Here is a 24,825-nt window from a genome sequence, read left to right as displayed (position 1 = left end):
GGAGCGGTGCGGCCCGGGGCGCGTGCGGCGCTGCGCCCGCCACTCGGCCCGCCGCGCGGGACGGCGCTCTGATCGGCGGCGGGTGGCCTTCGGGTCATGATCTCCGCCGTGTCCAGCCCGTGGCTCACGCAGCTCTCGCACTTCTGCGACGTTGCAGCCTTCGCGGCCAGCAGTCTGAGCGGCCTGGGAGCCCCGTCGCCTGGCGCCGACCCGTTCGGCCCTCGCGAGCCGCCGCCACCGCGCTACGATCCTTGCGCTGCCGCCCCCGGTGCCCCGGGCCCGCCGCCGCGCGCCTACCCTTTCGCGCCCGCCCCCGGGACGGCCGGCAGCTCGGCGGCGGAGTCCGAGGGTCCGGGGGTTAGCCGCACCGCCGCGGCCAAGGCGCCAGTGAAGAAGAACCCGAAGGTGGCTAGCGTGAGCGTGCAGCTGGAGATGAAGGCGCTGTGGGACGAGTTCAATCAGCTGGGCACCGAGATGATCGTCACCAAGGCAGGCAGGTCAGGCGCCCCCTCCCCGCGCCCCTGCCCACGTGCGTGCCGTGCCTCTGACTGCGTGTCCAAGGGATGCGCGGGAGCCGGGTTGGAAAGCGGATGGAGGTGCAGCCGGGCCACCTGCGGGTCCGTCTGGCCTCTCTGCTGACCCGGCTCCAGCGACAATCCGCGGAGCACCAACCGGGAGTCCTGGGACTCTTCGAATTCGAGGGAAATCTGTGGGCCAAAAGCGCGCCCGGTCGCGGCGGGTAGGCAGCTGCCACCTAGGAAACTCCCCGTGGGTTTAGTTCGGTCTGTACGGCAATCTCAAGGACAAACATCCCTATTTGTATGGATAATTTTAGGAAAGAGTTAAGACCCTTAAAAGCCAGTGCGCTCATTTTCCGGGAACTCGAGACCTGGTTTTCTTGGGCCTCAATTTTGGCCGCTTGTGGGCCCAGTTCTTCACAAGCCTGGCAGGGTATCCGTGCCAGTCGCTTTGTTATTTGTTTTCAGGGCCGAGAGGGAAAAGGAACAATTGCAGATGCTCCCGATTTGACCAGTAGACAAAGGCGGGTGCTGGGTTGTGTCTAATGTACACACCAGCTCCGTGGCCAAGGAGGCTCAGGGCCTGTTTGCAAAGCCTTCTCGAGGTTTCTGTTTCCCTGCTGTGCAGCCTTCCCTGGGGAACCTAGGCCTGTCCTTCGCTGCTGCTCTGTGGATTTTCTCCAGGATCTTTAGCTATCCATACCACCCAACACAGCCTACTGAAGACAGCAGCTTGGCCTTCTGGTTCCGGGCAGACGAACAAGGGCCTTGAATAACACTGGAGGGGTTTAGAGGAGAGGGAGGAAACAGGAAAGCATACGCTGAGTCCTTTGCAAACAGATTCTTGGGGGAAACAGGGATTTGCCTGTGTCCTACAGAAAGTTGGGAAACTGAGAGTCTTGAGAGTTGACGGTTGGAGTGCTGGGGTGTCAGTGTGACTGGTGGGGGGTGGGGGTGGGGAGGATGTTTGGGATCACTACAGCACGGGTTTCACTTTGTTGGAACCGGGAACTCTTTCACTTTGTTGGATGAAGTCAGGGAGGCTCTGAGAAGGGGAGAGAAGTCCCGGGACCCAGATCGTAAGTATCCTGCAGCTGGCTGAGTCGAGGTCCAGAAAGTTCTGAGATTCCTGGGGTAAGAGTGTCTGTGTAAGCAAAGAAGACAGAACAGGCTTTGGGATTCTGCAGCTCAGCACCTGGTTAGCCATTTCTGTGTTTCAGAGAGGGACCTGGGGCCTGACCTGTTGTTGCCTTGCCCAGAGTTGGATAAGGGCCTACTTGAAGTTAGAGAGCCAAGAAAGCAGCTGAAGAGAGACCCGAAGGAAGGGCTGAGCTAGGGGCTGCCAGGCCAGAGAAGCTAGAGAGTGGTCCTGTACTCACTACCTGAGGTAACCTGCCTTCCCTACCCCCACCCCCAGACGAATGTTCCCCACCTTCCAAGTGAAGCTTTTTGGAATGGATCCCATGGCTGACTACATGCTTCTCATGGACTTTGTGCCCGTGGATGACAAGCGCTACCGGTGAGCAAGCCCTTGGGACCACTGAGACAAGCTGTGTGTTCAGGGAACAGGGTGGGTGGATGTGCTAGAAAAAAATCGAGTCCCTCCTGCTGGCAGACTTCAAATGCCACCCAAGCTCTTTCATGACTTGGGCCTCCTGTACTGGCCACTCCACAGCCTACTCCTGCCCTGCTCGGTCCTCCCTCAGATCCCACCCTATGTATTCTGAGCTGCCTCAGAAACTCACTGGTGGAACCTCCTGAGCTTCTGGCAACAGGCAGCTCAGATGCCTTGGCCTGTGTAGTCTGCCACTTCTGGTGCCAGTCTTGTCCCCTTCCCCTATTTCTAGAGGACCTTCAGTTCCAGAGCTGGGTCAAAAATGTGGGGTAAAGATTGTGCAGGGCGGGCCTGGGCTGCTTGGACAATTAATAGTAATTAATACAGGGAACGCTGCCGCCCTGCGCCTAAAGCCACCGGCTAGTGACGCCAAATCCAGTCGCTGACCTTCCGGGCCCTGGGGCAGGCAGACCCGCTTGCAGCGAAATGGAAGAGGGGAGTGGCTTCCTCTCTTTCTGCACCTAGGTTTCCCTAACCTTTTGTGTGTTGGGCCTTAGGAAGTTTTCTAGTTTATTCATAGTCCCCTCTCTTGCCGCTGTGAATTGGGAATCTTGATTTCACCAAGAGAACAGACAATTCTAAAGTTCTTTTGGGGTTCAATCTGCACATGGATGGGGTCTCCTTGTTTACCCTATGTATCATGTTTACCCTATATATCATGTTTACCCTATATATCGTGTTTACCCTATGTAGCATGTTTACCCTATGTAGCATGACCCCCTCCCACGATGTTGCTCTAGGTATGCTTTCCATAGCTCCTCCTGGCTGGTGGCCGGCAAGGCTGATCCTGCCACACCTGGCCGAGTGCACTACCACCCTGACTCACCGGCTAAAGGCGCACAGTGGATGAAACAAATTGTGTCTTTCGACAAGCTGAAGCTGACCAATAACCTGCTGGATGACAATGGCCATGTAGGCGACCCTTCTCTGGCTTCTGAGCTGTCCCCTGCTGTAGGCCCAGAGTCCCCACTGACTAGAGACAGAGGCAGTACTGGGGCAACACTGGGTTGCTGGCTTCTGACAGGATGGCCTCTGTGAGGAGGTCACCTTCCTTCCATTTCCCACTATGAGCTCAGGTTGGGGGAGGCTCTTTAACTGAAAAGCAGATGCCTTTGTGAGAAAAGGGCAAGAGTCTTCTGCAATCCCAGTCTGGGGGAGGGGGCTCCTGCTGCATGGAACTCTGCCTCATAGCTGCCACCCTGTCCAGGCCTAGGGCAATTCTTGGGGTCCTAAGTAAATAAGATCTACAATCCCATCATTTGCCAGTTGAAGAAGCATCTTTTCCTAGAGATACTAAATGGGCTGCAAAGGCCTATATAGTCTTTAGAGTGAGGGGACTTGCCCACATTAGCTAAGTAAATTCACTGTTTACTTAGACTTTGCTTGCGTCATGATTCTGGCCTGAATCCTCCTCCAGCCTCAAGGCTGCAACTGACCCCCATCCTTGTCTTCCAGATTATTCTCAACTCCATGCACAGATACCAGCCCCGCTTCCACGTTGTCTATGTGGACCCTCGAAAAGACAGTGAGAAATATGCAGAGGAGAACTTCAAAACTTTTGTGTTTGAGGAGACACGCTTCACTGCAGTCACTGCCTACCAGAATCACCGGGTGAGGGTCTGCTGGGGGGCCCGGGGACAGGCCCGCCCAGCCTCCTATATCAGCTTGACCTCTGTATCAGCAACTGTCATTGCAGCCTGAAAGTTTGTTTTCCAAACCATTCCGGAAACTCCCCATCAGAGGCCTGATCTGAGGTTTACCCAGATTCCTAGGGCTGCAGCTCAGTTGTGCTCTTTGTGCTGGGGGGCTAAGGAGGGCGGAGGTGACCACATTCCCATCCTAGTCAGGGACATGAGTCTTCTTCTTCATATATTTGGGCAGGCAACGGTAGATCTGGTGAGAGAAGGCGCATCGTGCTGGGGCGGGGTGCAGTTGTGGGCCCCTTCTCTTCCAGATAGTGTAAAAGGCCTAGTAACCATCCCCTGCCCACCGCTGCCGAGGTCGAGCAGCGAGCGCAGTTAGTTTACACCAACTTCCCCGCAGATCACGCAGCTTAAGATTGCCAGCAACCCCTTCGCCAAAGGCTTCCGGGACTGCGACCCGGAGGACTGGTGAGTGCCCTCAGAAGGAAAAGCAAGGGTCGGGGCTCTTGGTCTGGATGCCATGGTGACATGACCCAACTCCCCTTCCTCAGGCCCCGGAACCACCGGCCCGGAGCGCTGCCGCTTGTGAGTGCCTTCACTCGCTCTCGGAATCCCGTGGCTTCCCCCACGCAGCCTAACGGCGCGGACAAAGGTAGGACCTGGGGTCGTGGGATCGCGGCCGTAGCCCGTGCGCGCTCGCTCCACCCGGGTCTGCCGCCGCACCCAGCCTCGCCCGCACCCCGGGGCGTCGCGGCTTCAGCAGTTGCACAAGGAGGCGGCGAGCGGGCAAGCGGGCACTCGCTCTCCCGCCCGCCACCCCGCCCGCCGCGCCCCGACGACGCGGGCCGGGGTTGGGGTGGGGGCTGAGGTGAGCCCCGACGGTCCCTGCTCCGTGCTCATCCCCGACTCTCCTTGCAGACGCGCCAGAAGCCCGGCGCGAGTTCGATCGTGACTCCGGACCCGCAGCTCTGAGCGACGCCACGCACCCGCCGCAGCTGCTGGCGCGCGTGCTGAGCCCCGCTCTGCCTGGGCCTGGCGGCCTCGTCCCGCTGCCCGGCGGATCCGGAGGGCGCCACAGTCCCCCGCACGCCGATCTGCGCTTGGAGGCGCCGGGCGCGTCGGAGCCGCTGCACCACCATCCCTACAAGTACCCGGCCGCCACCTACGACCACTACCTCGGGGCCAAGAGCCGGCCGGCGCCCTACCCGCTGCCAGGCCTGCGCGGCCACGGCTACCACCCGCACCCGCACGCGCACCCGCACCCGCACCACCACCACCCGGCGGTGAACCCGGCCGCCGCCGCTGCCGCCGCCGCCGCCGCCGCAGCAGCCAACGTGTACTCGTCCGCAGCCGCGCCGCCCGGTGCCTACGACTACTGCCCCAGATAGTGCCCCAAGGGCCACCCAAGGACTCACTCCCCATGTGGGGAGCCATGCGGGCCTCCCGCCCGCTAGTGCCAAAGCTCCGTCCGAGGCGGAAGGAAGTGGTATTTATTGTTCTTCGCGAGACCGCGTCGCCTCCAGCCCGGCCGGCAATTGCAGTGTAGAGACCCGAGTGAGCCCCGCCTGCGGGCGGTGTAGATACGTGTAGATATGTGTAGATACTGTAGATACTGCACCGGCGCCGCTTTCATAAACGGTTTCGCCTCTTTTGGAAACTGCCGGTGTGGCTATTCTTTTGCATCTAATTCGATGGGGTCGGGCGTCTTTGGGACAGAGGGACTTACTTAGTCTTCCCAGCTCTGGTCATTGGTGTGGGCGTGGAGCAAGGCCTCCTCAGCCCTAATCGTCCTTCCCCTCCCCGTGGGCTCACTGCCTCCCTCCAGCAGCTCCCCGACCGAGTCCACTACAGGCTGAGCGTGTGGTTTCCCGGGGCTGTCACTTCAGCTCTCCACACCTGTAGCTGCTGGTGCAGGGTTTGGGCCTGAACCTGTTTACAGGACTAGACCTTTAAGTTTTTCCGTGATGCTGCCGAGAATGATGTTCGGGACAGGACACTGTCCATCCGGCCTCGGATGGCATGCGGCGAAAAGAGAGAAACAAGCGGCAGGCTCGGCTCTTCCAGCGCTGCCCTGTCCTGGCACCAGTTCAGAATTGCGTTTCCCCCTGTTTATTGACTTTATTCACTGAATGTCCCCACAGAGTGATGGGGGGGGGGCGCACAATGACAGTGGTCATGAGTCATCTTGAAACTCCCGTGTGAAGCAATTTTTCCCAGGCCAGGTGGCTGGGTGACCTGTCTCCATTAACTCAACACCATCGAAGTGGCCAAAGGAACCCTTTGATCCCTCCCTTCCTGAGCTCCAGCAGGAAGGGCCAACCGAAGGCCAGCCAGAGTTAAGGCTGGCTTATGCCTCAAATAAATGGGAAATGTCAGGTTCTATCCCTGGCCTTCTGTTTCAGTATGTTCACGGCACTTGTCCCCATCAGAGACATGCCTTCCTTGGGCACTTCCGCATGTCAACCCTAAGTCAGTCCAACTTGTCTCATGTCTGACCTGTCCCAGGTTGGGTGTCACCCCCTTCCTTCCAAGAGCATCTAGTTCATAAGACCAGAGGGGACAAAGCTGTGGGGAAACTTCCTTGAGCACAGCTATGGACATTCATTCTCAGCTCCTGCCCCTAACCTTCCTTCAAGTTTCTTTCTATAGGTGACAGTGGGCTCTATTCAAGGCCACCTGTTCCATACTGGCCTAGAGTAGTAGCCTGAGGTTTGTCCTGCAGAGGGCAATGGTCAGCTTCAGGCAGCCCCTCTCCCTCAGGGAATGCAGTCCTTTCACATTCTTTCAGCAGGCTAGGGGTGTGGGCGGAGCTGTTTCACTAGCACCTCCATGTTTATATTAGTTAAAGCTGAAGTGAGCTGTCGCAGCACCCGGTTTTTGTAAGCAGGGTTGGAACACACACACAGAGCAGAGACCCTAAGTGCAATTCATTGACTTTGAAAATATCCCTGCTCCCACAGAGCTGGTGTTCATAAGAACTGGACCATTGCTAGCCACATGAAAGGACTCACTGGTGGGATTCCTAGTGCTATGTGCTCAGGCACTGAGTGTTGACCAGAGGCAGCAGAGAAGGGGTACTTTCCATCATGACTCTCAAAGCCTAGGGTTTCTCGCCTCTGTCCCAGGGATGAACCTGAGCACATCTTGTAAACAGGAGGCTGATCCTATGGAGCTGACCTCCGTGTGGGCGGCTGCATCCCAACAGCCCGTGGCTGCCTTATAAGAAATACTTTCCAGAAGTTACTTTTTCTGTGATGGCCCATTTGCCCATCTGGTTTTCTTTGGTTGGTTAGAGATTCTCTCTCTCTCTCTCTCTCTCTCTCTCTCTCTCTCTCTCTCTCTCTCTCTCTCCTCTCTCTCTCTCTCTCTATAGAGAGAGAGAGAGGAGAGAGAGAGAGAGAGAGAGAGAGAGAGAGAGAGAGAGAGAGAGAGAGAGAGAGAGAGTTCGCTATGTAGACTGGCTTGTCCTGGAACTCACGATGTAGATCAGACTGGCCTCAAACTCACAGAGGAGTGTGCCGCCATGCTCTGCCTTGTTTTCTGAATGGCACACTCTCCAGTTCAGCCTTTGCACTCCCAAATATGATGGTCTTTGGAGGTATAGCCTTAGAGTGTAATGATCAGAGGTGGGAGCTACGTTGGGGTGGGTAGGAGCAGGTGCCCAAGGATCCCCTGAGAAGGATTAGTACCCATATAAAAGACACAGGTGCCAAAGAGATGGCTCACTGGTTAAGAACACTGGCTGCTCTTCCATAGGACTGGAGTCCAGTTCTCAGCACACCATGATGGTTCACAACCACCTGTAACTCCAATTTCAGAAGCTAAAACAGACGCCTTCTTTTGGCCTTCGCAAGCACTGCACACACATGGTGCAAAGGAAAAACACTCAAAGATATAAAATAAAAATTAATAAAAATTAAAAAAAAATTAAAAGGGACCCCTTACTCTTCTGCCAGATGAAGACTCAAGAATGAGGCCGTCCACAGCCCTGAAGAGCACAGACCATTCCCAAACCCTGGCCTTGCACTTGCAGCCTCCAGAACTAAGAGAAATAAATACACCTTTAATCCTAGCCCTCAGGAGGCAGGTGGGTCATTGTGAGCTCTAGGTGACCCTGGTCTACATAGAGAGTTCTAGGATAGTCAGAGCTACAAAGACCCTACCCCACAAAAAGAGTAATGTCTCCTGCTTTTGGCCATAACAAGTTGACTTGAATGATTATGAGAGACAGTCTTTTCCTTTCACATAGCCATATTGCCTGCCCTGCCCTGATGTAGGCTGCTGTGCTGTCCCATGTGGGGACAGACTGTCTTACTTTACCTGCATCTTCTTGGTTACCCACACCCTAGTTATTGGGCTCTCCCCTGTGCTGTTCCCAGGGATCCCTAGATAGTACAGACAGTCTAGGCTCCAATCTATGCCTCAAAATTCTTCAGAAATATAATAAAGGCCCAACTAGAGAGCTAGACCAACTAGGGGAGATAAGACAATGACCAGAGCCACAGGCAGCCTGCCAGGAGCCTCAGGAGTGTCCAAGTGTCCGCTCTGCATGGTGGCCTTCCCTAAGGGAAAGTGGGAGCACCCACTGCCTTAGGTCTTTCCCTAGGGAAACATTTGGCATGCAGAGGACGAGGGGAAACTGCTGAGGGGTGCCAAGAGTGCTGCTGACAGGCAGAGACCCCAGCTGGTCTGCAACTCCAGCCCCAGCCCTAGCAGGGGAAATCAGGAGTGTGCAGGATTTCTGTGGAGGGTGAGACACCCCCCTCTAGGTGAACTACAGATAAAGTAGGGATGAGAGGGAGGCATGAGGTCAGTGATAGAAGAATAGGCTGCTTGGATTGGGCTGCGTGCCTCAGTTTCCCCTTTGTGCTGTGTTTTATGTTTTCTCCTCTGTGTGACTTTCTTGAGGTCCCAGCTGGGCTTGGCCAAGGAGCTTACTCCACCCCACCCTCCTCCTGGGTCTCTCCAGCCACCTCACATCCTTCTGTGGGTCCAGCCCAGACCAAGTGGAGACTGGGCCCCTGGCCCTGCGGGCTGATGGGACCTTCCTCCTCTGGCAGTGAGTCTCACGTTCTTTGCCTTTCCCTAACCACACATCAAGCCTTTGATTCGGTTCCCCTTCCTGCTTGTTGTATTACTTCAAACCAGATGGGCTCCTCAGATGAAGTCTGGAGACTCCGTGTCTGTGTAACGCTGCCAGGTCTGTGTGTGGGAAACAGCAGAGCAAAGGTATTGTGCTAACAGCAGCACAGAGGGGGAGGGGGCGGTTTGCTCTCACAGCAGGAATTAAGCTGTCCTCTTAATTGTGAGGGACGGCATTGCAACGTCCTTTATCAGTTTTCATTTGCCACTTTTAGATAGTAATTCCATTCCCCTTCCACCACCCCGCTCCATCCCTGGACTTTGGGCCAGCCCAGAACCTACCCTGCAGACCCATGAGGCTTCAGTTCCACCATGGTCCCACCTGTCTGAGAAGAGACACAGGCGCGAGCCTTCTACTGGTCTCTCCCTGCACATACCTCATATTCCCTACTCTTCCTTTCTTTCTGGCTCTGGCTCATGGCAGCACCCTGCCTTCCACTCTACCTCTTAAAATAATAATATAATAAACTCTTAGATCCCCCACGACAGTTCCTTTTGTGTTATTCATCACACAAGGCTGTCGATGGCTGCATCTAATGGCAGCATTCGATGGCTGCATCCCAGGCTCCTGAGATGGCTGCACTGCACCAGCTATGCATTAGACCCTCACCCTGAGACCCTGATTCTGCTCCAAGGGGGTAAAATAGAATCCGTTTTGTACAGCTGAAGTTGGTGGGCTGCTCTAGCAGATAAAAATGGCCTGGTACACATGGGGACATAGATCCTGACCCTGCTGCTCCTGTCCTGTCAGCTTTTGGTTCTCCTGAACTCTTGTGGTGAAGGCCCCTTCCTCCGGGTGGGCTAGCTTTTCTGAGGTGGGAGGAGTCACAGGAGGAGTCAAGCTCACAGTCAGAGCCCACCTTATAGGAACTGGCTGTATCCCTCCTGGCCCAAGAAGCTATTGAAGGGCTTCTACCTGGAGGCCAAGCACAGTGCTGCTCCTACTACAGGCTGCTGCCCAACAGCTCCAGAAGGGTGTGGCCTCCAAAGGACCAGGTTCTGGGCCAGGATGGCCTCTGGCTCCTGCCTGTGGCCTATCAACTGCTCAGTCTCAGGCTATCTCCAAGAATTGTCCCTGGCTTTTGGTGCCTGGTTTCCCTCCAGCACTAGTTCAGCCGATTCCCAGTCTAGCAGTGTCTTGCCTCTATCCAGACTAATCTGTCTGGAAGGCAGTCTCCCAATCACCGAAGGCTGGCACACATTAACAGAAAGCCTGGACTAAGCTATGGTGAGACACTCTTTCACACACAGTCAGCTGTTCTTGTTTGTTTTGTTTGGTTTTTGAGACAGGATTTCTCTGGGTAGCCTTGGCTGCCCTGGAACCCACGCTGTAGACCAAGCTGGCCTCGAACTCAGAGTGCCTCTGCCTCCTGAGTATTGGAGATTAAAAGTGTATGCCACCACTATCCAGCTCAAGACTGATATTTCTTTTTTTCCCCTTTAAGATTTGCTTATTTACTTTATGTATGTGAGTACACTGTAACTGTCTTCAGACACACCAGAAGAGGGCATCAGATCCCATTACAGATGGTTGTGAGCCACCATGTGGTTGCTGGGAATTGAACTAAGGACCTCTGGAAGAGCAGTCAGTGCTCTTAACTGTTGAGCCATCTCTCCAACCCCAAGACTGATATTCTTAAAAACAAACAAAGAAACAAAATAGCAACTGAGAGACAATACCCAGGTGAATTTAATGCCCAGTTCTGCAAAACCAAAAACAACCCCAAAAAGCCAGCTGTGGTGGCTCACACCTGTAATTCCAACTTGAAAGGCTGAGGCAGAAGGATTGACACAAGTCTGAGGCCAACCTGGGCTACACAGTGAGACGCTGTCTCAAAAAATTTAATAAGTAAAATAAAGAAGTAACAGGAGATGAAAGAGCCCGGGGGTTGCAGCTCCCCTGTATGTCAGGGGCAGGAATATGGAGAACGGCTGTGGGAGGGCTTAGCACGTGATCTAGCAAGCCCACTCCTCAGGACACCCTCAAAACAATTCAGAGAGGGGATCCACCAAGTATGTGCACACCCATGTTCATAGCCACATCATTCACAAACACCAAGAGACATAAGCAGCTCCCATGACCTTTGGGAAGTGAATACATGTGTTTCATCCACACAATGGAGTATTATCCAGCCCCCAAAGAGAAGGGGACTCTGATATCTGTGACAGCATAGATGAATCTTGACAGGTTTTTTGAGCAAACAGGTCAGTGATTAGACAAGTACTATGTGATGCCAGGTATAAGAGGTATCAGAGGTCTGGAGAGATTGCTCAGTGGTTAGGAACACTGGGTATTCTCCTGGAGGATCTCAACACCCACATAGTGCCTCACAAGCATCTGTAATTCCAATCCCAGGAATCCCAGGGGATTTGAGGTCCTCTTGTGACCTCTGTGGATACCACATACACTACTTGTGTATATACATACATGACATACATGCAGGCAAAACTCTCACACACACCTCAGCTCTTGGCCACTTGAGTCCGGGTGGTGTCTGGCTCTCAGTTCCCTCCTACAGCACTGAGCACCATAGATAATGCAGTACCCGAAGTAGATCGGTGACACTCCTTGCTCTGGCTGGGCTCAGTCTGCCCTACCAGGGAGATGGCGAAACTGTGGAGCATGGGGCCTTTCACAGGATGACAGTGTCAGGAGTCACAGCTCCTGCTCTGGGGAGCCACGTGTGTCCATGAAGAGAGGTAATATCTAGTTCTCTTGGCCACTGTGGGCTGGAAGGATGCAGGAATGTGTAGGACAGGTGTGGGAACCAGGATGCTCCTACATCAGGTTCACATCAGGCTGGAATCAGGCAGTGGACTCAGGGCAGCTGGCAAGTGGCACAGCAGGTGAGACTCGGAGCAAATGTGTCTACAAAGAGGGAGGGCAGACATACAGAGATATGTATTCAGTGGCCAGAGCAGTCCCTGTCCAACCCAGGGCAAAACCAAGGTGTCCATAGCAGCAGCTCGGAGATTGTGAGGGAGAACAACTCAGCCACAAAAAAGGAGCAAGTGCTGATGAGTGTGACTCCAGGAGGCTCCAGCCACGGTGCTGAGTCAGGGAGCCAGGCTGGGTGGCTCTGCTGCAGGACTCCACTTACCTGCCACACGGAGAGGGCAAAGGCAGGCTGGGGACCAGCCTGTGCCAAGGGCTGCAGGCGTGGGAAAGGCCAGCAGGACAGGGCGGGAGGATTTGATTGGGTAATGGAACTTTTGTTAAAACCTTGTCAAAACTGGGGCAATGGCTCAGTCAATAAAGTGCTTGCTACACAAATAGAATTGGGACTCCAGAACTCAAGCGGAAAGTAGCAGCACATGCCTGGACCCACACCAGTGAAGTGGAGACAGGATGAGCCCTGGGACACGGGCTGGTTGGCTGAATGCATGAGCTCAGGGTTCAGGGAAAGACTCTGCTGCTCAAAACGTTAGATGGGGAGTGGTCTTATACCAACATGAGTGCACAACACACACACACACACACACATACACACACACACACACACGGCAAAACTCACAAACTGGGTGGTAAGGGAGGGTGGAATGCAGTTTATCTTGTGTATAAAGAACTCGTTGGGCCTTTCCCTCTCATCTCAGCCTCTCGCTGATGCATCTTCTTCCTCTCCTGCTCTAAGATGAGCATCATTCTCCCCGAGCTGACAGGCATCCCGCTGGCACTGGGCAGCTCCTGTGCTGGGAAGATCGGTGCTCTCTGCAGGAGTGGGGAGCAGCGGGAAGGGAGACTGCAGTATGCCCTGCCTCTGGCACAGAGCTGTGCCCATCTACCCTGTGCCATGACTTGAAGTAATACAAAGCCAGCTAGATATAGCTATACAATCTTGGATTTGTAAGCCTCTTTTCTATATAACCCGTCTCTTACTTTTTTTAAAGATACATTTATTTATTTTATGTATATGAATATACTGTAGCTATCTTCAGACACACCAGAAGAGGACACTGGATTCCATTACAGATGGCTGTGAGCCACCATGTGGTTGCTGGAAATTGAACTCAGAACCTTTAGAAGAGCAGTCAGTGCCCTTAACTGCTGAGCCATATCTCCAGCTCCTTGTCTTTTATTTTTTAATAATTTATTTATTTTTTATTTATTTTTTTAAAAAATATTTATTTATTTATTTTATTGATGAGTACACTGTAGCTGTCTTCAGACACACCAGAAGAGGGCATCCAATCTCATTATGGATGGTTGTGAGCCACCATGTGGTTGCTGGGATTTGAACTCAGGACCTCTGTAAGAGCAGTCAGTGCTCTTAACCACTAAGCCATCTCTCCAGCCCTAATAATTTATTTTTATCTTATGCAATTGCTGTTTTGACTGTATATGTCTGTATGAGAGTGTCAGGTTCCTTGGAGTAGGAGTTACAGGCAGTTGTGGGTGCTTGGAAGTGAACTTGGGTCCTTTGGAACAGCAGCCAGTGCTCTTAACCACTGAGCCCTCTCTCCAGTCCCTATATAACCGGTCTTGTCTCTAAGATTTTGTTAAAGCAACAGAAAATGAACCAAGCCATTCCTCATCCTCCCAGCCCCTTTACTTGAGGTTCATGGTGTGTTTGGCATAGTCTTGAGATTTAATTATTATTTGACGATGGTATTGTTGTTGTGCAAAGGATCAAACCCAGAGCCTCATGAATACTGGGAAGGTCTCTACCACTTAACCAAGTGCCAACCTTTCAATATCCTGGAGCCTATAGAGCTAGAAGGACAAGCTACTGAAAGGGGACAATGAGTGAGGCCTTTGTCAGATAGGTAAGGGGACCAAGTATTCAAATACCCAAGGCTATGGGTGACATCTCATTCATATCATGCCAGGTAGTCAGTCAATAAATGCCCTGGGTTAGGAGATTGTATGTTGCATGATTGGCAGCTCTCTATCCAGCCATGGGCTGACTGAGCCAAGAGTTCACATCCAAGTACTGTGGATGTAAAACAGGACACTGCCCTGACACTGAAGCACGGAATGCGGCTGGAGCTGAGTGTTCAGGTGTCTGCCATCATGAGGCTCCAAGTTTGATTCTGCGATATAGAAAAACCTACCAACGAAGAACAATCAAAAATACCCAAACAAAAGCCCCCTGCTCTCAGTAGGTGTTACTATGCAGGTTGGTTAGCTTCAAAAGTGAGATTCTCCTGCCTCAGCTTCATCCCCAGAAAACATTACTGGAAACAAGCATGACTTAGGCTTTCCGGTTTTTTGTTTGTTTGCTTGCTTGCTTGCTAGCTTGCTTGCTTGTTTTGAGACAGGGTCTTTCTTTGTGAACCTGATTGGTCTGAAAGTCGATATGTAGACTAGGCTGGCCTCGAATTCCCAGAGATTTGCCTGTCTCTGCTACCTGAATCCTGGGATTAATGGTGTGACCACCATGCCTGGCCAGCTTATACTTTGTTTTTCGTGGAGCCGTGATGGAAGTCGGGACTGTGGACACACTGGACCAGCTTTATCAAAGAGCTGTACCTGCAGGCTAAGATTTTTTTTCCTTTTCTTTTCTTTTTAAGATAAGGTCTCACAGTGTAGCCTTGGTTGGTCTAAAACTTGCTATGTACATCAAGTTGGCCTTGAATTTGAAGGCAATCTTTCTGCTTCACTGTTCATTGTGTTGGGATTCCAGGCATGTGTTACCATATCCAGCCCAACCTTTTTTGTTTGTTTGATTTTTGAGACAGTATTGTGTGAGTTCAGTAAGAATGGTATCCATGGGCTCATATATTCGAATGCTTGGTCACCAAGGAGTGGGGCCATTTGAAAGGTTTATAAGGATTAGGAGGTGTGGCTTTGTTGGAAGAAGACTGTCACTAGGGGCAGGCTTTGAAGTTTCAAAAGCCCATGCCAGGTCCAGTCTCTGTCTCTGCATCTCTGTCTGTCTGTCTCTGCCTCTCAGGATGTAGTTCTCAACTACTGCTCCAGCACCATGCTTACTGCCATGATGCTAATGTAAAAAAACTATAACAAGTCCCCAGTTAAATGCTTTCTTGTATAAGTGTTGCCTTTGTCATGGTGTCTCTCTTCACAGAAATAGAACAGTGACTAAGACAGAATTTGATACAGAGGAGCAGGGAATTTCTGTGACAGGCCTGACTATGGTGCTTGTTGGCACTGTGTAGACTTTGAGACTCTGGATTAGGAAAGCAATCAAGTGAAGCTTATGGGGTCACACTAGTAGGAACATGGAAGACAGTGGTGCCGAGAATAATGTAAATTATAATGGTTCAGCCCAAGAAGTTTTGGAAGGGAAGAGTATTAGTAAGTGGCCTAGAGACCATTCATGGAATATTTTGGCAAAGAATGTGCCTGCTTTTTGCCCTTGCCCTATAAATCTGCTTGAAGCTAAATTAGAGTTTTGAATTCATGGCTTTGGAGGAGGAGATTTCAAGATAGCTTAGTTTGGATTATGTCTATGATTTTGGTAATCACTCTTATGCAGATCTATAGTGAAAAGGAGGAAACTGGACAGATTAAAGCACACAAAAACAAAAGGACAGACGAAAACGTTAGAGGAGAAAGAAAGGGGGCATCAGGAAATGTTTTGTTGGAGCCAAGTGTCAAGTTCCAAGACATAAAAAGTTTAAAGAAAAGCCTGATGCTAATTGGAACAAAGGGAGTGGTGACCTCACGTCAAGACCCCACCCAGCTGAGCTTCCAACCTGTGGAAAGGAATTCAAAGAAAGCTTAAGCAGTGGAGGAAGCCATCAGCAACAGAGAGCTTTTGAACATGTAACTGGGCAAGAGGACAAATTTCTGGCCCTATCAAGCCACAGAACTTGACAGGTGGCCACATGGTTCTGGCTTTAGAATCAAGGATACAAGAGATTGTGAAATATCCCTCTGTGGTTAAGAAAGACCATTGAGGCCAGGCATGTTTCAGGGGTGTCCAGGCATGGAGGCCCAGAGAAGTCTTTTAGTGAGGCTGTGAAGGTGAAGCCTGGATTGTGGCAGAGACTCCCAAGTCATTGGAGAAGTCAGTCATGAGACACCTGTGAAGGGAAGTTGCTAACAGGGAGTGGAACCAGCGAGAGAGAGAGAGAGAGAGAGAGAGAGAGAGAGAGAGAGAGAGAGAGAGAGAGAGAGAGAGGAGAGAAAGAGAGGAGAAAGAGAATTTCATTCAACAAAGTTGAAGATCTGAACTTTGACATCAGACATGGAGATAAAAAATTTGGAGTTTGCCCTGGGTTTCAGCCTTGTTTTGGTCCAATATGTCCTTCTGTGCTTCCTTTTGGAATGGTCATGTATATTCTGTGCCAGTGTACGTTGGAAGTATGTGATCTGCTTTTTTGATTTTTACCGTGGGTTACAGATTGCCATGAGTCTCAGAAGAGATTTTGGAGTTTTAAACAGTATTGAGACTGTGACAGACTTTGGGGACTTTTGAAGTTGAACTGAATGCATTTTTGTATTGATATGGTTATAAGCCTATAGGGGCCAGGGAATAGAATGTGGTGGTTTGAATGACAATGGTCCCCATGGGCTCATATATTTGAATGCTTGGTCACCAGGAAGTGGAACCATTTGAAAGGTTTAGAAGGATTAGGAGGTGTGGCCTTGTTGAAGGAGGTGTGTCACTGGGGGCGGGCTTTAAGGTTTCAAAAGCCATGGCAGATCTAGTCTCAGAGTCCCTCTCTCTCTCTCTCTCTCTCTCTCTCTCTCTCTCTCTCTCTCTGTGTGTGTGTGTGTGTGTGTGTGTGTGTGTGTGTTAGCATGTAGCTCTCAGCTACTGCTCCAGTACCATGCTCCATGCCATGATAATGAACTAAGACACTGAATCTGTAAATGAGTCCCCAGTTCAATGCTTCCGTGTTGCCTTGGCCATGGTGTCTCTTCACAGCAGTAAAACAAGGACTGACAAGTATCTTACTTAGCTCAAGCTGGGTCACTCCTATTGAATTTGCTCTTGGAGATTCCATGTAAGAAATTTAACTCTCCTGAGACAATTTTACTGAGAAAAAAAGGCACAGTTTGTACAATCCTCCTATCACTAGCCTCTGGGGGACCTCTGCCAATGAATGGGGTAGATATGTACATGAAGCTGAAGGCTAAGAAGATACTCCAGTCATGTGACTGCTTTGTGGCAGAGATGAATCCCATGGCCAGGCTCCTCTTAGATCCCTGACCACAGTGAATAGACAGCTGTTACACCCATCAGTTTATTATCTACTAACAGTGACAGATGAAGAAAAATGACCCAATTCTGCAATCTGTGTTTACAAACACTGAATGCAATGCCTCTGGCCTGTGCCCTGGGTAATGCCCTGCTATTCCTACCAGTCAGATTTTCCCACTTGAATGTCCCATCTGCTGTCTGGACAGTGCTCAGGTCCCTCAGGTCCATGTGGAAGCCCCAGAGGTACTGTCATTATGAGGAACAGTGTTTGGTAGTGGCAGCCAGGACCCTTCATCTGTATGTAGCAGAGGTGGGTATTTAAAGTGAAGGCTGATATACTTTCTGTAGATACTGGCTGTGGCTCTGGGCTCTGTCATCCCTGATTGGACATCATAGGGCAACTGTGGGCAACAAATAGGATGGCCCTGGCAGGAGTGGACCATGAAAACAGGCTGCTTATTTTATTTTTTGACATCATTTACTTTGTATTGAAACACAGGGTAGCTTCAAACTCAGGACCACAGACATGTGCTACCACACCTGGCAAAACAATCCATTAGTTCCCATTTTTAATTTCATTTTTTGGGGGACAGGGTCTTACTATATAATCCTAGGGAAACTCACTATGTAGCCATGGCTGCCTTCGCAGAGATCCACTTGCCTCTCAAGTGCTAGGATTAAAGGCATGTACCACAATATTTGGCTCTTTACTTTGTGTGTGTGTGTGTGTGTGTGTGTGTCTGTTTGTCTGTCTGTCTGACTGTTGTTGGTGACAGGGTTATCTTGCTGCATAGCCCATGCTCACCTCAAACTTGTGAACCTCCTACCTTCGCTTCCTAGTGATGTAAGCTCTCACCGTCACCAGAAGTGAGCACTTGCTGCTAATTTCAGCTTGATACTATTAGCCACACCCTGTTTGCTCATAGTCCAGTGTCCCCCTTCACTTGGAGTTACATCTTCCTTGAGCAGAGCTGAGAAATCTTTCTTGTACTGTCCACCAGTCTACCAGGTGAGCTATCTGCACCTTCCATCTATCCATCCTGCCCAGACACTGCCTTCCTATCTTGCTCTCGAGCCTCCCTGAAGGCCAGAATGGCTTGCTGACCTTTGGGAGCCAGCAAAGTGTAAGGAGAGCTCATCTGCCAAGCTGCCGAGACTTCCCCAGTCCTCAGGCAACTGCTGAACACCTTGGGGGATGGGTGGAGTTGCAGGCTGAGGCCTCACAGCAGCAGTGGGCCTGGCAGACCCTGCAGTAACATGCCTTTCCCAAAGCTGGTGGAGTTGGTGCATCTACACCTTGCTTGTGTGAGACACAAGCATACAGCAAGTTCAGCTTGAATGGTGTCATAGATGCCAGCCTGCTGTCTGCCACGGTGGGGTTCTACACAAAGTTATACCTAGTTGAGAATCAAGCATTTCTAAAGAGCCCCAGAGGGATATTTTCTCTTTGTGTAAACAGTCCTTTTGTGCAGAGGGAGTTCTGTGGCTTTTTGGCAGACAAACACCTCAGTGAACTCCATTCACTCCTGCAAAGCATAGAGACATGCACTGCACTTCAGCACAGCCCTGGGCACTGGCTTCTCTGCACACTGTGGTGCAAGTTGTCCTTCGACAATCTCAGACCATCAGGTAACCCTCAGCATCCAGTGCTGAATCCAGATGCAGCCTGTCTAGCTTATCCCCAGAGGCCAGAGCTCCACACTACCTGGGATCCTAATTGTCTTAGAGTTTCCTTTGCTTGGATAAAACCATGACCAAAAGCAGCGTGGGGAGGAAAGGGTTTGTTTCATCTTATAACTCTCATGTCACAGTCTATCACAGAGAGAAGTCAGGGCAGGAACTCCAGGGAGGAACGTGGAGGCAGAAACTAAAGCAGAGGCCAAGAAGGAATGCTTGCTCCCCATGGCTTGCTTACACAACTTAGGACCACCTGCTCAGGGATCCTACCTGAATCAATCACCAATCAAGAACACATCAGGCACACTTGCCTTATAAAGGCATCTTCTCCGTTTAAGAATCCTTCTTCCCAAATGAAAGTGTCAAGTTGACAAACAAAACAACCCACCAGCCAGCACACTAAGTTATCCGGGAACAGCCATGGGCTCCAGGGTCACCTACAGGGGCCCGGCTAGCAGCACAGGCTGAGTAGGCACTGACTAACATAGTGGGTGATAATCGAAGCTGTCTCACAGAGTAGCTATGAATTAGGAAGAGAGTGGGCATTCAGAGGGCCAAAGGCAAAATCTAGTCATGTGGCCATGCCACGATGCCAAGGGCTTGAGTCCCTGTGAGTCTTCCAGGTCCGATGCAGTAGCCAGAACTGCTGTCCCTGTGAGTCTGTCTTCCAGGTCCGATGCAGTAGCCAGAGCTACTGGGCATCTCTGCAGAGCTCACAGGCTCTACATCTAACCCTTGGACTGAACTACCACCAACCACGCACCCTCAAGGCTGCGCTGTTTGCTAGACAGAGGAACATGGCAGGCCTTGGGGCAGCCCCTGGAGTTCAGAGCCCGCTCAGCAGCCATAGGGTCTGACAGGAGCAGAAAGGGATCCTCTCACTACATCTTGTGCTTGTGCTCCTGACTCAAGGAAATATCCAGTAAGAATATATGGCAGTTGGTAATCTTACACACTCGGAAGTCAGAGACAGAAGGATATAGAGTTCCAGGGTAGCCTGGGCTACAAAAAGAAAACAAAATGGAAATGATGTTGTGGCTGAATAAAGCAACTGAGAATCAGCACTGAGCACAGGATTGCCTGCCACTATTTCCAGCACTAGTTTTCTTTGGCTGTGAGTGGCCTCCCATGATGCAAAAGGTTGTGTGGACAGCCAGTGGAGAGGCAACGAGTGGAGTCTCTTTCAGGTGATGGCCAGCTGCTCTGGGAAATGTCTAAGGCCATGAGGATCCTTGACTACTGGTCTGGGCTACGCTGCTGCAAGGAGCTAGTCTCCACGCTTGTTCTGGGAATATGCAGTCTATTCATGGATCCTCAGATGTTGTTTCTGGGTCACACTTCCTTTCTGTGTGACTCCTCTGCTGTAGCTGACAGGAAGCTGCTTGTTTACTCAGAGACAGGGACAACTTTCATGGAGGCCTCACGGCTTAGCCAATGTGGATGGCGCAATTTAAAATGATTCCCAAAGGGCTGGAGAGATGGCTCAGTGGTTAAGAGCACTGACTGCACTTCCAGAGGTCATGAGTTCAAATCCCAGCAACCACATGGTGGCTCACAACCATCTGTAATGAGATCTGATGCCCTCTTCTGGTGTGTCTGAAGACAGCTACAGTGTATTCATATATAATTAAATAAATCTTTAAAAAAAAACCAGGAATCAGTTTTCCTTAATAAAAAAAAAATGATTCCCAAAGGAAATTAAAGAAAGAAGCAGTTCAAGCTGCCTGAGTAGGCATTTGGGTACCAAGAAGAACCCACAGGGTTGAATCCACACAGCTCCCATCATGCATTGCTTGAGCTGGGTACAGGGGGCTCCCAGAGCATCACATGGGAAGATGCTGTGGTTCTTCCATGTCCCATTCCCTATGTTGTACATCTTCCTGGAGAGACATGGATACATACCCTAGATAGGGTGCAGATGACAGTCCGTCCCCCCCCCACCCCAAGCAAGTTTAGTGTAGTGAACTAATGACTTTACTGGGATTACTTTCAGAAGCATAAGTGGCTCCAAGGCAGTTGGAATCACCCAGGCACATCCCTGGAGCTCCTGGCCCAACTTGCAGGCCACACTGGAGAGTGTCCTCTTCACAGCAATTGCTATTGCATTTTGTGACTCTGGGCAAGGGCCCTGAGAATCTCAGAACTGAGTCTTAATAAGCCTCCTTCCTTGGAGGAGAGAATGTTCGGAGGAAACAGCTATATACCATCAGCTCATGTACAGAACGGGCCTAGAAATCCTATGAGCAGGTGTGTATTGGCGACCACTTCCTGGTGTGTGACAAGGAAGGGGTTGGGAAGGTTTGGCAGAGCTTGTGTGAGATGATTTCTGGTGCTAGGCTTCCTGAGGCAGTCATACTGATCTACACAGGCTTGAGGTAAAAGACAACTGGAACACTCCACTAGATAGTACTGCTCCATGCTGCTTGGGGGATCACAGCAAGGTTTGACACAGACAAGAGCTGGGCTATCTTTCCTCTCATAAGTGAGCTCACCAATTTCCCTGTAACCAACCTATCTGTGCCTCCGCCCCAGGGTAATAAAATAGAGCACTCGGTGGCAGACCCCCTGGGGGATTCTGGTAGGATAAGCAGGGTACTTCCTTCAAAGGGAGTGAAGAGGCCTGTACCTGTGACCTGGGTCAGCCTGCTCACTGGGTCTACATGCTTCTGCCTATGTGGATCAAGTTGGCCCATGGCACTTGTAGGGACTCCAGGAAAGCCAGCCTGTCACAGAGCTCTACTGGTCAGGCTCTGCTGAGGGTGGCTCCCAATTCATAGCTATGACAAGGAGCATTCCCACCATGTGGCAGCTAGTGATCCCCACTCCATTTAGAGATTCGTGGCTGGAAGCTGCAGTGGTTGTCGTAACATCCCAGGGCTTCCTGTGTGTGCTCACCACCAAGTCATATCCTCCACAGGTGGACAGAGAGGAGCAACCATGAAGCCCTCTGAGGATGCTGGGCTCCCATGGCAACTGCCTCCCTCAGTATGGGGCAAAAGGCACATCCTCCCAGCCCACCTGTAACAGGCCACATTCCCATCTTCCAACCATTGGCTCCCTTCCTCCACCTGGCTTCTCAGCTTCCTGTGTACACACACACACCTTTTGGACTGTGTTTAACTAACTTGCCAGCAATCTAACCAGCTTTCTCAGGCCCTGGTGCTGTGACACATGGACCACACACTCCTTTCCTGGCCTCGCACATGTGCTTCCCAGCTTGGGGACACCAGGCTGAACTGTGGTAATGTGACACTTTAGTTCAGCCTCAGCAGGCTATGCCTAGTGTTTAGTTAGAGACCAGAGGCCCAAAGGGCCATTGGGAATCAAAGGTCAGCAGTCCTGGCAGGGCAGCACTTGGGGGCGCTCCAGCTCTTCAGGGCACAGGATTTTATGGCAACGAAGGAGGAGAGAGGTCCTAGGTCCACATCTGTAGCTGCATCCTCACCTTTACAGACTACGCCTCAGTCAACACCTTGGAGGCTGCTCGCCTGTCAGCCACATGCCAAAAAAGGTGTCAGGCCCTCACTCCATACACCATGTGACTGTGCTTGCAGCGTGGCCTCTACAGAGGGTCCGGTCCTTCTTGTAGCCTATCTCGGGTGCTTTCCCTTGCCTCCTGCAGGTTCACCAGGAGACAGGCTCTACCTTTACCTTATCCTGTCAGAGGCTGGAGCCTCCTTCCCTGGTCTCTATCTGGCCTTATACTGTATTCTACATTCTCCTTCCCGTACCACCTTGGCCACCCCATTATTAACTCTTTCCTGCCTCCCTCTTTAGGGAACCCAGTTTCATCCGTTCCATTCCTCATGCTAACCTCAGCCCTGGATGTCAGAAGTCCCTGACCATGTCTGGGGCAATGTGCCAGAGGGAGTGGCAGACAGTCACTGTGGGGCTGACAGCCTCCTAAGGTCAAGTGCTGAGTACCTGCACCCAGAACTACTGCTTACAAGTAAGGCTGATGACGGACCTGCTGAGCAACCTGAATGCTCTACTCTAAGGGGAGCACACAGGGATATCTTTGGGGAAAGTTCCCACCTTGAGGCTCAGGTTGGCAATGGGAAATTTATTGTCAAATATCTTCAGTCTGGCCACTCTACCAGGTCTAAGCTATGCCTGTTGCCAAGCTATAGGTGTCTATCATCTGAATGACAGTCACAAAAGGAACAGGGAACCTCATGAAGAAAGTGGGTCCCATGGACTTTTGGCCAATTTGGTGCCCTCAGAGGGACTTGAAGGTCTTCCACAGGGCTGGGTCAAGACTGGAGTAAGACAGTAGTGTCCCACAGCTAAGTCATGAGCAGGGGTAGAGGGACCAGATGCTGATGCGCTGGTCCTTGGACCCTGCGGCAAGCAATCCATCAGCAGCAAAGGCGACACAGTGCACGGGAGCACTGTGGAAAGCCGCAACAGCCAGTGGCTTCATTGTCCTCCAGTGAAACACACGGATGCGGTGGTCCCAGCCTGCTGTGGCTAAGATCTTGTGGTCTGGCCGGATGGCAACTTCAGCAATTCCAGGATTGGTGAGTTCATGAATCTTCTTCACCTGTGAGCAAGCAGTGCAAGAATAACCAGAGTGCTCATAGACCTGCTGCAACCCTCGGCCATGACTACCCTCGTCCAGCCCTCACTCTGCCATAGTCTGTGACAGCTGCACATTCTTGTGCATCTGGCCTCCTCCTCAACCCCGTGGTCATAGGAGGGGCTTCCCTGAGCAATGCAAGGCCGCCAGGCAGTGCTGTGCAGCTCCTTAGGCTGCTTGGACAACTCCAGCCCTGGAGGAAGCTGGGTTCTCTGCATGGAAGACATGGCTGAGTCAGTGTTTCTCCTTCAGGAACCGCCATGGAAACTCGTGGCACGTGGGAGACATACATTCCAGGAAAAATTGACTTGGGGATGTGGGAGGAGTTCCAGGACAGCCAAGAGAAGGGCAGGGTGCTAAGGTTTGAATGTGTCCCTCCAGAGTACACAGGCAGAAACCTAATTCTCAAATTCACCTATTAATGCTATCTAAGGTGGGGTATTTGGCAGGGAACTAGGGCTATGTGAAATCACAAGGCCTATTAGTGGCTTTTTCTAGGAGGAGACCTGAGCTGGCAGCCTGTTCTGTCTTGTCTGGGGATAGTCCCCGTGCTGAGACTGGCACTCAGCAAATGCAGGCTTTGAGCCTCCTGGACTTCAGCACTATTAGCCAAATAAACCTTTATTTTAAAATAAAAATTGTCTTCCTTTGTATTTTTTGTGTTTGGGTATTTCATCTGCCCATGTATCTGTTTAGTATGTGTGTATAGCACCCACAGAGGCCAGAAGAGGGTGCCAGATCCCCTGGGACTGGAGGTACAGAGGACGACCTGAGAGCTGCCATGTGGGTGCTGGGAATTGAACTTGGGTCCTCCACAAGAACAGCCAGTGCTCTTAACCACTGAGCCTTCTCTCTGGCCCCAGAGAGATTCTTTATACACTGTCCAGTCTTAGCAGTCTTAGGCATTTTGTTGTTAATAGAAAATAGAGTAAGGTACAGAGTGAGAGACACCACTGGAGGAGGCAGGAGAAATCACAGATGTCCTCCTCACTGACTCCGGGACACCATTTCTCTGGCTTTCTGTCTGTCACTGTGGTCCATTCCTCTGTATATTCTCTGCAGTGGCATTCCTACTATGTCCCTGATGATGCGAGGCTGATGTGGCCACTCAAACTTTAAAACACCAGAACTTCAAGCTAAATAAAATGCCTTTGTAAAGTTAGCCTGCCTTAGGTTCTTTGTTTTAGTAATGAACACAGCTCTCTTGGTTACACCCGCCTACCATGAATACTGCAGGCTACTTGACATCTCTGTTCCTGTGAGTGGCCTGCCTCGGAACAACAAGCTTTCTGTTAGTCCTCCCTGTCTTCAGTGCCTTCTAGTAGGGCTGCATCACCCTTTGCAGACAATGACGACAAGGAGGCCGGCATCATAGCCCGTGCTTTTAATCCTAGCACTCTTGGAGGAAGAGTCTCTGTGATTCTGAAGCCAGGCTGGTCTACATAGAGAGCTCCAGACCAGCCAGGGCTACATAATAAGAGTCTGCCTCAAAGAGGAAGGAAGGAAGGAAGGAAGGAAGGAAGGAAGGAAGGAAGGAAGG

At 51.3% G+C, this 24,825-nt stretch overlaps 2 protein-coding genes across 5 annotated transcripts in view; one reads left to right on the top strand and one right to left on the bottom strand.

Moving 5' to 3' along the window:
• The window catches only part of Tbx1 (T-box 1), a 9,244-nt gene extending 3,805 nt beyond the window's left edge, over nucleotides 1–5,439 (top strand). Inside the window, exons 3-9 of one of the 3 annotated variants that reach the window (XM_028770516.1) lie at nucleotides 158–497; nucleotides 1,936–2,037; nucleotides 2,874–3,045; nucleotides 3,589–3,744; nucleotides 4,177–4,244; nucleotides 4,328–4,428; nucleotides 4,695–5,439. In XM_028770516.1, coding sequence (XP_028626349.1) covers nucleotides 158–497; nucleotides 1,936–2,037; nucleotides 2,874–3,045; nucleotides 3,589–3,744; nucleotides 4,177–4,244; nucleotides 4,328–4,428; nucleotides 4,695–5,164 — 1,409 coding nt within the window. In that variant the 3' untranslated portion in view covers nucleotides 5,165–5,439. Of the gene's footprint in view, nucleotides 1–66; nucleotides 498–1,935; nucleotides 2,038–2,873; nucleotides 3,046–3,588; nucleotides 3,745–4,176; nucleotides 4,245–4,327; nucleotides 4,429–4,694 lie in introns of those variants that run through there. The other 2 variants (XM_028770517.1, XM_028770515.1) reach the window with 2 other exon arrangements.
• Nucleotides 5,440–22,749: 17,310 nt separating this feature from the next.
• The window catches only part of Gnb1l (G protein subunit beta 1 like), a 63,806-nt gene continuing 61,730 nt past the window's right edge, over nucleotides 22,750–24,825 (bottom strand). For both annotated transcript variants that reach the window (XM_028770513.1, XM_028770512.1), the window contains exon 8: nucleotides 22,750–23,249. In XM_028770513.1, the coding sequence (XP_028626346.1) occupies nucleotides 22,998–23,249 (252 nt within the window). In that variant the 3' untranslated portion in view covers nucleotides 22,750–22,997. The remainder of the gene's footprint in view (nucleotides 23,250–24,825) is intronic.

The sequence above is a fragment of the Grammomys surdaster genome, unplaced genomic scaffold, assembly GCF_004785775.1.
Source record: "Grammomys surdaster isolate TR1022 unplaced genomic scaffold, NIH_TR_1.0 202, whole genome shotgun sequence".
In the NCBI taxonomy this organism is placed as follows: domain Eukaryota; kingdom Metazoa; phylum Chordata; class Mammalia; order Rodentia; family Muridae; genus Grammomys; species Grammomys surdaster.
Note: the sequence above shows the minus strand (reverse complement) of the source record. Positions and strands in the feature narration are given on the sequence as shown.